Here is a 12,335-nt window from a genome sequence, read left to right as displayed (position 1 = left end):
TGATCTGGCCCATGGATATTTTATTAAATAATGTTGCATTTTTATGCCTAAAACTTTGGTTATTTCTCCTGGTTGTTCTGTTGTTGGCATGTTTAATTGTAATATTTTGTGCCCAATGTAATTTAAAGATTTTTATTAGTCTGTGAAAGTCATTGCTAAATTTACGGGTAATCTGCCAGTTAGCGAGTGTGGGCTATTCCTGCTGCAGTGCATTTGAAGGGACTTCTAAAGCAATTTTTCAGTGGTAGAACAGAAACAAAACAAAACACATGCACACCCACCAATCCCTTCAGGCTTTAGCATCTCTTGTTCTCCTTTTGATTAGCAGTAATGCTGTTCTTCATCTGCCTTCATCTGCCACCTTCAACTTCTGTATCCCACCAGTGTCACCAGTACCGGTCATTGCTTTCTTTCCAAGTAAGAGTAGCCTGCATCCCATAAAGCAGTTTTCTTACCTGAACACACCTCTTCACCTCAAAACCTCTGCTTGAAGTATTGGCTGATGTTTTCAGAAGATGAGACCCATAGGAGTGGCTCTGGGGGATTTTGGTTATTGCTGCTCTTTATGTGGTATACTTAATTTTTTTTTTTTTTTCCTGACAACGTTTCTGTTGTTTTGTTTCTGTTCTTCTGATTCCTTGTTTTTGATTTTTTACGCTTAGGTTCACCCTGTGTAAGGGCCACGAATGTTACTGTCACACAAATGTTCACAGAAATAACTGCAGGGTGTGCTAAGTGGGGCGCACTTCCCCTTAGCCTACATGTGCTGTTTATTTCCATCTCTCTTGTGGCCCTTCTTGTCGATGTTCTACAGCATTTCAGCCTCTCCTTTTCAATGCACAAATAAAAAGCATTTCATTAAGATCTCTAACAATAAACTTGCAAACATGTCTGCCGCTGCAGGTGCCCAGCCAGATGTTGCAGGCAATCTTTGCCTTCACTCGGGTGCGTGCTGCCGCCTGCTGGCTGCAGAGCCTGCACGGCACGGATTGCTGCCTGGACAGAAGTCGGGAGGGTGGTGGAGTGAGCTGGAAATCTTGACCGAGATTTGGGCTTCGAAAACAAACTCAAAACGTTTTTGCATCAGGAAGTTGCTGTGGTATCTGTGGGCAGATGGAAGTGCAGGAGTAGCCGTTCCCTGCAAAAAGCTGCCTCTTATCCCTAAAAATGGAGAGGGTGATCAAGGCTGTTGCTGATTGATGTTCTGTTGGCTGATGTGCTTGAATCTGAATCTGTGACTTGAGAACAGTGCAGTTCAGGTTTAGTCCTGCAGTTGCCGTAATAGGAGTTGCAAATGTCAGCTTCTGGTAGCTTCAGCAAGAAGAGCATCGCTTCCACATTGTATGTGGAAATATAAAAGATGGAATAAAAAAGAAGCAAACAAAAAGACCCACAAACTCAGCTCTGGAAAACAATTCAAGATAGAGTAAAACTGGAATTCTTAAATGGCTTTCTGAGAATGGCCAGGTTTGTCTTACAGCTCCCTGTTTTTCAGCTTGGTATTTCCAGGAAATATTATCATGAGGCCTGTTAAGATCACTTTTGTGATGGATGTGCTATCATTTTAATAACTGACTTCTTGTATCTAAATTCTCTTGCAAATATGAGGTAGATAATCTTTAATATTAGATAAAGGTTGTTTAATCAGTAAGTATTTTAGTTAGGAGGAATAATCAGTTTGTGCTGTTTCTTGCAGGATCGAGTGACATTCAGAAGAATTATATTGAAAAACAATGCAAAGAAGAGGAAGACATATGAGTTATTTATTGAGTCTGTACCCCTTCTCAAGTCCTTGGAGGTAAAGTCTCTCAGAAACATCTGCATCAAATTCTTGTTACCTCCCCAGTTGGTTTATACTATATCAGAAATCAGTATCATTTTTTGCTTACAAGTTCTTCAGACCTGCTAAATATCCTATTTGCTGTACAACAGAATTTGCATTGTTGAAGTTGTCCAACATGTTTTTCATATCCACTGTTCGCAGTAGGCGATTTTTATCTCAGTTTTTGAGAAGGCTTTAAAACACAAAACAGGTAGAGAGAAAATATTATAGGGATTAAAGTGAAAACTGGGACTCAGGGCTTTGGTTCTGTTTGTGGGTGTGTTTTTGAAGTAATGATACGGTCTCTGGAATACTTGATTTTCATTATCTGTGAATGATTTTGAAATTTCAAAGATGCTTCCCACAGCAGATCTTAACTCTTCTAAGCTAAGAATAAACTAAAGGAAGCACTGCTGCCCAGGAGGAAAATAACCAGGCAGAGCAAGCACTGTTGTTATATGTGGTGCATGACTTTAGGAACGATGTGTAAATTGTCACTTCTAAGCCATTGATTTAGCCTGTATTTTCAGAAGGGCTTTGGAGACATGCCAGACTGCATGGAACATTGTTATGTATCTTTGCCCTCTGCCAGAACTTACATTTTTCTTTGTTTCCTCGTTACATTTTTTCAGCTTAAATCTTCAGCACTTGAGAATAGTTCTCAATCCTCTTGGGAAAGGATTACAAAATTGCAAAGCATCATAAGTGTAAATAGTGGCTTCCAGGATATATTAGTTTGGACCTATGCTGATAGCTGTAAAAGGGGTGAATTACACAACATCTCCCTCAATGACTGGCTTAAACTAGTTTCATCAATGTGTGCCTTTTTGTTTTTTTTAAAGCCCAAAATGACTCATTAAAGATTAAAGATTCAAAAAAGAGAAAAATCTCATTAGCACTGGCTGGCTTTTTGCATGACACACTGCAGTTGAATCATGCGTGGATCGTAATTAACAGTTTCTTAAACATGGGCTAGATGGAAGTGCATTTGTGAAATGAATAGATTAAAAATGAATCATGTGTGGAGATATTCATTTGAACTGTTTAGGATTTTCTTTCTTAATATATTTTTACACTGCTGTGAACCATTAGAGTTGTTTTGTGATGTGCAAGATGGGCAGCAGGAAACATTGGAGATAAATTTAACTGTCCTTTCTCCCTTCCTGTTTGTGAAGCACATTTCACTGCACGTCAGTTTAGTACCTCTTGACCTTGCTGCAGGGCATCCTGTTGCATTGCTTGCTTACAATTTTTAGACCCAGTGTCTTTCTCATACCCCCTCATCCTCTTCCTAATCCAGCAGTGAGCTTTAAGACAAAAAACAGCCAACCAAAATAAACACACAAAAAACTCCAACCAACCAACCGAAGACATTCAAGTGCACAGCAATGAAAGTATTTTGAAAATGAATTACTAATATTTTTCATTGAGGTTTCTGGGGAAGGACTTGGCATTTCTCTAAACGCTTTCTTCAGATTTCAGCTGAATCTCACAGGAAGTGCTTTTTTTTCTTAGTTCTAAAACAGCCAAATCAGTCATTTTAAACTTTAGGTGTGGGACAATAGAAAACTTTTTTTGCCATTGATCTTTTTGGTAGTCTTGAAAGATGTGCTGCAATATTATGAGGTCGTGTGGGGGCTGCATTTTTCAGTAGCCAGATTCAGCATGTTTTTGTCTAGTGAACACTTCTTCTGAGTTGTGAGGTTTGCTATGGCAGGTAATTGTGCTTGATTTTCCTCTTCATTGCAGGCATCAGAGCGAATGAAAATTGTGGATGTTATAGGAGAGAAAGTGTATCGGGATGGGGAACGTATCATTTCTCAGGTACTTGGAGTATAAATTCCCATCTGTCATTCTCCCCTCTTTGTTTTTGTTCCTATGTGGAATCTACTCACAGAATCGTGTTAATTGGATCAAGTTAGCATTATTCTTTTAATACTTTCAATTTGTTTAACCAGTTTTTGAATATCTGGGGAAGGGCCAGTTGTATTTTGCTACGTATTTATTCCACTGCTTTAGCTTCTGGGTAATTCCATTTGTTTTCTATAAACGGTCTTTGCAAGGCTTCAAAAGGACTGAGCCTGAAGAAGCTGAAATTAATTGTCTGTCATTGCAATTTTTAATGAAAGCCCCAAGGTGCAGTTTTTATAGGCACCTGTAACCAGATTAAAAGGGGAGTCCCAAGCCACATCCGTAGGCCTGACTAAACAGGAAAGTCGAGCAATTCAACGGGTGCATGATTTGCATAGAGCTAAACAAGCTCGATAGGACTGCTTTACTAGTTGATCTCAAGTCAGTTAACTGTACGAAGAATTCTCACTTTAATTAAAAAAGGTGATTTTCCAGATGCCTTTAAAAAGAGTATTTTAGTGTTAGGAATAGTCAGACTTCAGTCAGCAGGCTTTGGTTGTTGATGCACTTTGCTGTAATGGATTGAGACCAGATTGAAACATAAAGCTGGACAAATTAAAGCTGAAGCTTTTTTTTCCTGTGACAGAACTCACTTTTTTGGAGTATTTTTACAGGTGAAACACGAGAATTCTGCATCAGTCTTAGCTTTGTGTATTGATTTTGAGAAAGTGCTCTATTTTAAACAGGAGTTAATGCAAGGAAGACCTTGGCTTACCTGAAATGGTAGGCATTTTGACCACAGGTCTTCCTGTTTTATAAACAGAGTCTGGGTACTTGATACTGTTTTGAATAGTTAATCTTAATTAGCTTGAATATCAGCTACTGCAGTGCAAGAGAACATCCTTTGCTGATAAGAAAATACAGCCAAATCACTTCTCTCCAAAAAGGCTCAATTGTGTAAGCTGAAAATCTTGTTGCTTAAGAGCCTGAGAAAACTGGACTGTCAGCAAAATCAAAGCTGTCTCAGAACTGGGAAGCTGTACAGTCAGTGATCCGGTTACAGGGTTGCTTTAAATCTGCAACAGCTGAATTAAGGATAAGGATGTAATTACACGTAAGGGAAATTACAAGTAGGATTAATATTCTGGATTGATCTGGATGATTGTTATACGCTGCTAGAGATGATGAAATTTTATGCTTGGAAATGATGGTGATAGCTCTTGTACTACAGCAATTGCATCAATAGCATGAATCCTTTTTCTCTCACGGATAATGTTACATTTTAATTATCTTTCTGGAATTTGATCTGTCAATTGGGGCAGTGTGATTGAAAGCACTGGCTTTAAATCATACCGCTGGTGCTTTAAGTCATACTGCTAGTGTTATGTGAAGTCCTCGTGTCTCCTAATCAGTTTGTTTTCAGTGTTTAAAAGTCCTGAGTATTCAGTACATTGTTAAGTGTGCTGAGTGCAGCAGATTGCGATAGCTGGCAACAGGAAATGAAAAACTTCATACTGGAATACTTACCACTGTTCTGAAGAACCACAGATAAGAGCCTCATTTCTCCTGTAACTCTGTGGGACTTTTTCTTAGAAACAGATGAATGGAACTAAAATAAGTTTTTACTACAGCAACACATTCCATTACCTTTCTTGAACTTCATTCTAAATGGCTCCTATTTCTGTTTTCTTCCACTTTCCTGATGTGATTTATTTTCCTTAAGTAGTGTGATGCCATTGAGTGCTTTATTCTTTTTTCCAGAGCTGTTGTGTAATTTCTCACACTGATGACTTGCACAGTGCCCAGTTCACAATGAATAATACCATTCATACATATTTTTATAGTCAACTAAGAAAAAAACATATCTTTTGCCTTTCCTTCACAGGGCGATAAAGCAGATTGCTTTTATATTGTAGAATCTGGTGAAGTAAAAATCATGATTAAAAGCAAGGTGAGTTTGAATTGGGTGATTAGATTTTAAATTAATCACTGATTTGATCGGCTAAATCATTGAATGGCTAATTGCAATGTGCAAAAGCCTGACTGAGCTGACTTTAAGACGTTATTTTAATTACTTGGTTGTTGTCACAAATGTGATGTATGTTTTAAATGGCCATACCTGTTCTGAAGTGGTCAGGAGTCAGTTGCCAAAGTTGAAAGGTCCGTTTACTTCTATCTACTCCTCTGCAAACTGACCTGTACTCTCCCTGGCCTTAGGGGTCAAAATGGAACTTTCTTGTGGGGTTGTAGCAAACAACTAACAAAAAGCTGGGGTGTGTTATGTCAGTAGCCATTAACATTTGAATAGATTCCTATATAGTCGAAGCAGTTCTTTGGGGAGTGAAGCCTTGTGTATGACAAAACTTTGTGGCTGTGTTAGTCTTGTGTAATAGCAGTTCCCAAGTTTGTAACAATGAATATCTGCCAATCTCAAAATTTGTGGGCCAGCATGCACTTAACCAAACTTACAGTTGAACATGCTGTCAAAGCATTATGGCATTATAGAGAATGATTTAGGAACTGCTAGTTTGCAAGCTGTAAACCAACGGTCAGTTGCACGTATGCAGTCTATCTGGGATTAACTTGAACCTTGTACAGAACTGATTTGCGAGTAATTAAAATGTACTGTTTTGCAGACTATGATGAGTAAGGAAGCTAACCAAGAAGTAGAGATTGCCCGGTGTCACAGAGGACAGTATTTTGGAGAGCTTGCACTTGTTACCAACAAACCCAGGGCAGCCTCTGCCTATGCTGTTGGAGAGGTCAAATGTTTAGGTAAGCGAATGTTCCCTGTGTGTATCTAGTTACCTGTTTCTGTTCTATTATTGTTTTGTGAACTACCCCTGACTGAGAAACTATTCAAAACCTGGCAGCCTTTTGGCACCAAGTGGTCAGATGCTGGAAGCTAAGAGAACAGCTTGAAGTGGATGACCGTGCTGAAATTTGAGAAGCACCACTGCTTTTCTGCTCAGGCCTCTAGATTCAGATGAGTGGGAATAAGTGCCTAGCAGGCTGCTTTTCCTGTGTGTGTGGTCTGTGCCCTTTGAAAAGGAGAACTTGCACCAAGACTCCAGACTTAAGCATTAGTTCCTTATCTAGAGCTTGCTTGTCATAGCTTCCAGGTGATCTGTTAATGCCTGCAGGGTGTGTATATGACTTCTGTTCCTGAGATCAGGTGTGTTAATCTTGTTCCTCCAAGTGATAGTACAGAAGGAGATCAGCATCCATTGAAGCTTCGAAACCAAATGGGTTAAATTGAAGCTCTGTGCTCTAGCTTCAAAAAGTAGATTGTTTTATCGGAAAGGACACTTCTTAACAATCATATTTTTACTTCTCTGCAGTCATGGATGTGCAAGCGTTTGAGAGGTTGCTTGGACCCTGCATGGACATTATGAAGAGGAATATAACACATTATGAGGAGCAGCTGGTGGCAATGTTTGGCTCTAGCATGGACCTGATGGATCCAGGGAATTAGGCACAGGGTACCTCAGTGCCTTCTTAGATCAAGACACAGAAAAGCCTCCTATCAGCAACACAACTCACAAGGAAAATGGACACTACGGAACAGTTAATGCTGCTGTCTTCTTGGGCATTTTAGAAACCATAAGCAAGTCTCGGCACAGATGGATTGCTCACTCCCTGCCTCCACTTTGCTGCTGATACTTCATTATTAGACCTAGATTAAAGATGGTTCTAACCTTGAGTTCACTTACTTGGTTCAGAATGGCATCTGTCCAGCAGTTCAAGTGCCTGATGCAACACCCAAAGTGTGCAAGATACAGAAGCCTCCTTCCTTCTGGTGTTCCTGTTGGGATAAATTTTCAGATCAGATTTTATGGCAGGAAGTTGCCTGTTTCTCAGAGGCAACCTATGGAATACAAGCCTTTGATAGGTTCATTATCTTCTAACACTTCATTTACCCAAATTGGCTTTTAATCGTAACAGCTGGATTTGACAATAAAAAATCAATGGAGACAGCTAGTAAGGTGGCACTGAAGATTTCTTCCACCTGCTGAAAACTGCAGGTACTACATTAAACAAGTAAACTGAGCTGAGGACACAGGTGAGAGTCTGATTAGCAACAAAATGTAGAAAATGAAGCATTACTAAATTTCAAGTGTTTTCTGAGCTGCAAAGAAAATTACTTTATGCTTCCCAAAAAAGTGCAGTGGTTCAGATCATAGGGCTTGAAGGTGTCATAACTGTCTTTTACCCAGATTTGCTCCATGTTTCTGACAGTATGTGTGTGTGTATATACATATATACACATGCATATAGTGTCAAAGTCACAATAGATGACCTTCTTTCATTTACAGAGATCCTTTATACTGCAAATTTGCCAGGTTGCTGTTGTCCGACTCAATTTTAAAGCTTTTTAAGAATGAACATTTTGTAATTTAAAGGAAGATGACTTCTGTATTTATCTACAGGAGCTCCCTCTGTCCAGTGTCACAGTATTGTAACTTAATTGGACACCTGAATGCTTTCAAATGCCACAGATTTCATAAATCTTTCAAAAGTTGTCAGCATTTCTCTTTGCAAAGCAAAGGTCTTTGCGATTAGCCAATTGTGTATTTGAGGAATCTTTTGGTTTAGGTGATAACTAAGCTAATTATGTTTATCTAAAATACCTGTTAAATTTGCAGCATTTACTAGGTAGTGTTTCCACAGCTTTAATGAACTTAATTGGCATACTGCTGAGATTTTATCAGAGCACTATATAAGTAAGAATCAGATGATAAGAAGGACATTTTTATGGTGTACAAAAGACTATTTATATAGAATCACAGAATGGCTGGGGTTGGAAGGGACCTCAAGGATCATGAAGCTCAAACCTCCCTGCTGCAGGCAGGGCCACCAACCTCCATATTTAACGTTAGACCAGGCTGCCCAGGGCCCCATCCAACCTGACCCTGAACATCTCCAGGAACGGGGCATCCACAGCCTCTTGTGCAGCACCTCACCGCTCTCAAAGTAAAGAACTTCCCCCTGATAGCCAACCTAAATCTTCCCTCCTTCAACTTAAAACCGTTTTCCCTTGTCCTGCCATTATTTACCCTCTCATAGAGTTGGCTCCCCCCCTGTTTGTAGGCTCCCTTCAGGTACTGAAAGGCTGCAATGAGGTCACCCCGCAGCCTTCTCTTCTCCAGGCTGAACAAGCCCAGCTCCTTCAGTCAGTCTTTTAGTGGATGTGCTCCAGCCCCCTGTTCATCTCTGTGGCCCTCCTCTGGCCCCTCTCTAGCAGCTCCTTGTCTTTCTTCTATTGGGGGCCCCAGACCTGGATATGGTACTCCAGATGGGGCCTCCTGAGGTAGAGTAGATTGGGACAACCACCTCCCTGTCCCTGCAGGCCACTTCTGATGGAACCCAAATATGAAATTTGTAGGTAGTAAATCTGTGACTGAATTCTTCAGATAAAAACTTACTGGCGTTTTATGTGGATTATGATATTTTAATAGTGGATGCTGGTGTAACAATGTGCTGGCTTGATTCACAGCCATCTGAGCAAGAATAGAAGGATGCTAATATTGAATTCCTGCTTCTAGTTGTTACAGTGGTGGATGTTTCTTTAAGGCACAGAAAACTCTGCTGCAACTCTCAGTTGATTTCTGGGTGATTTTCTTTTTCCTAAATAGATGAGGTCCTCCCAGTTCCTGCGGTGTAAGTAAGATGGAAAGTTGATAAGTTTGACTATTGTCCAGTTACTGTAATTGGAGTAATATATATATATAATATTTAAGTGCAAATGATATGTAATGGGCACCACTGAACTAGGTGTTTCCATAGTATTAAAGTCCCTGGTTGTAATGTGCAGCAGCTGTTCTAACTGTATGTCTTTTAGAGCAGAGAATTTCCTTTGCTTTCCTGGTCTAGTTTTGATTTTGATATAAATTACAGCCAAAGCAGCAGCAGGTACTTCATTCATGCTTTCATGCTTCTGAGGTTTAACACCAAAGACGATAACCTTCTTTTAACTCTGAATTATTATTATTTTTAAAGAAGAAACAAAAGAATGAAAACAATCCACTCATCAGCTCCTTTCCTTAATATTTTCAAGCTCAAGATGTTTTGGGTTCCAAGACAGAAGCCAACTTTGTCTGTCCTGTAACCCAAACATAAACTGGTCTGCAATCCAGTGCTGCCTGAGCTGTCATGTGAACTCACGAGAAACTTGCTGTGAATTGTCATCAGCTGGGCCTTTTTTTTTGCTCCCAGGCAGAATATCCTCTATTCAGAGGGGCCTGGAAGGTTGAGCTGTCTCACAGATAGGTTCTATTTCCTACAGCCCTTGGTTCTCTGCAGGACAAGATTTTATTCCTCAACATATGCAAACGTCAGCAATTGTTTTGAAACATAACAAAGTGCCCAGACCGATGTTAGATTTGTTAGTTCTGCCTGGAAGGGAGGATTTCATGGCTTCTAGAAGTCAAAGGAGAGGATGAGAACAAAAAACCATAAGATTGGGGTCCAAGAAAAGGAATTTGAAGTTCTACATTTCTCCAGACCCCCTGAAGCAAAAACGTATTGGGCAATGCCATCCTGCACCCAGGATCTGTGACCTCTTCCTGTAGTGTAAAGAAGCAACCTGACTCAAGTCCTTGAGCTGAAGGAGAGTGAGTCTGTAAGAAGGCTCCTCCGCGTATCGTGTTGTAGTTAGCAATGTGCACCATTAGTTTGGTTTAACCATCATGGTCTGTGCGATCTTGGAGTTTGAAGGTAGTGTCCAGAGTTTGGGGTGAGATGCTGGACGTTGCCAGGTACCTGGTTTAGCTGGACAGCACTGGTAGTGAGCAGAGTCAGGAGACATGCAAGCAATGACAGTGTGACTGGGGAGTGAAGCAAAGTGCCTGGCTGTAAAGATCTGCCTGCACTGTCACATCTCAGCTTATTGCTTTTCACTATCACTGCTCCTCACAAAGAGGAGAATGTGCTCAGTTGTTTTTGTTGTTGTTACAGCTCAGTGAACAGAAAATCTGCTGTGGGCTCCCTGAAATTCACAGTGGAGAGAGGTCTGGTTTTTAATCAAAGAACTCAGCAGCAAAGTGGGTAGAAAGGATGGTGTCCTTGAGACTTGGAGGGACAAAGAGTTTCCAGTTCCCTGCTTGTGATTGTTGTGAAGGCAGTGAGAGGAGCTTTCAGTGGTCGAATATCCTGGCATATGGTATTTCTGTTTGATGTCACAGCACAGGTTTCACAATGATTAATTAAGGATGGGGGGCAAAAACGCTCTCTTATAAAAAAAACAAACAAAACAATGTGCAGTTTTGCACAGAGGGCAAAAAAAAAGAAATCCCTTTGAATGTCACTTCCAGTCTTTCTTTTCCATTGGCTGAAATGGACTCTCGTTCTTGATGTGTATTTGTAAACCGGTCTTGCCAAAATACAAACACTTTGTGTTTCTTTTCACTCCAGATAATTTCTGTTGTTACAGTTATTGCTGATCATTTCACTTCCTTCCAACCAGAGGTTTTCTTTCAAGATGCCTTCCTTGTGGATTTTCTCCTGATGTCTGCAGCACTACCCTGCTGTTCCAAGGTGGAAGAGAAAGTCACTAACCTCATCAGAGAACACTCGACTCCGCTAAGCTGGCTGGAGCTAATAATGCGTTACTAATTTTCCTCCGCTTTGTGGGGCAGGAGGGGAATTAAATTCTGCATAAAGTTGCTACCTCAAGGCTCCAAGTGCTTTGAAAGTCTTTCACTTGGGAGAATTTCATAAGACAGTTCTTACAATTGGTCTGTTCTTTTGAGTTCAAGATGTTTTTAATCGATTCGAGGGACCCTTATTCATTTTACACTTAGTATTTGATTCTCAAAGGGTGAACAGCTGCAACGTTTGATTCTTGCAGTACAGTGTTAACGTGGGAAAAAAAAGAAGTTTCTGCCATATAAACGTATGGTTTTAAAAAGTTAAACCACTCTGGGGTTCGGCTTCACTTTTGGTTAATAAACTGACATGTTGTGTCCAGCCTTCCTGGTACGGTCTGTGTGTGCTCCTTATTGTCTGCTGCAGCTGATGTGCATCACAGTGGCTTTTACAGCAGCTAAACACGTTTCCTTGGGGTGCCCGAGCTCCTTCTGTTATCAGGGCTCGTGGAGAACAGCCCTCACCCTATTGCAGTAACCAATATGGGTTTGGATGTGACCTGACCACCACGTTTTGCTCTCCAGTCATTACATTTTGCTGTTATCTTTGAAAACGAATAGAAATTGCTGTAGATGTTATTGCTCCAAATAAAAGTGGCAGCTCAGGCGTGTGTGCCAGATAACTGGAGGAGGATTATTTGGGCTCTGTGCTGTTTCTCTGCTCTAGGAGAGGAGCACAGGATTCCTTGAGTTCTCTTGCTGCTGCATTCTGTGTGGCAAGCTGCTCTTTTTAAGCTCACTAATAATTTGATGAGACCTTTGGTACATGTTGAATGTTGGAAAACATTATTTCACATCTGCTTGTGCTGAAGCTTCGTTTAAAGCATTTGGTATTTTACGAACAGCTTTTAAGTTAGGTTGGAAGTGGCCCGGGGAAGGTGTCCATGAGGTGTCCTGCAGACTGCATGGGAGACCGGAGCATTGCCATGGTTGGAGATGAGCTCTGCTGAATGCTTACAGGGGAGGCCTTGCTGTTGCTGTTTTCTTACAGACACCTTTAAAGCACTGAAGGCTTC

The 12,335-nt window shown here is 40.6% G+C and overlaps 1 protein-coding gene across 4 annotated transcripts in view; it reads left to right on the top strand.

Annotated features, from left to right (window-relative positions):
• PRKAR2A (protein kinase cAMP-dependent type II regulatory subunit alpha) overlaps positions 1-11,641 on the top strand; it is a 51,238-nt gene extending 39,597 nt beyond the window's left edge. For all 4 annotated transcript variants that reach the window (XM_015874912.3, XM_085516754.1, XM_085516752.1 and 1 more), the window contains exons 7-11: positions 1,697-1,798; positions 3,572-3,646; positions 5,559-5,624; positions 6,310-6,448; positions 7,015-11,641. In XM_015874912.3, the coding sequence (XP_015730398.1) occupies positions 1,697-1,798; positions 3,572-3,646; positions 5,559-5,624; positions 6,310-6,448; positions 7,015-7,148 (516 nt within the window). In that variant the 3' untranslated portion in view covers positions 7,149-11,641. The remainder of the gene's footprint in view (positions 1-1,696; positions 1,799-3,571; positions 3,647-5,558; positions 5,625-6,309; positions 6,449-7,014) is intronic.
• The last annotated feature ends 694 nt before the right edge of the window (positions 11,642-12,335 follow it).

Source organism: Coturnix japonica, chromosome 15 (genome assembly GCF_054131305.1).
Source record: "Coturnix japonica strain WE chromosome 15, WE-NBRP24, whole genome shotgun sequence".
NCBI classification, from domain to species: domain Eukaryota; kingdom Metazoa; phylum Chordata; class Aves; order Galliformes; family Phasianidae; genus Coturnix; species Coturnix japonica.
Note: the sequence above shows the minus strand (reverse complement) of the source record. Positions and strands in the feature narration are given on the sequence as shown.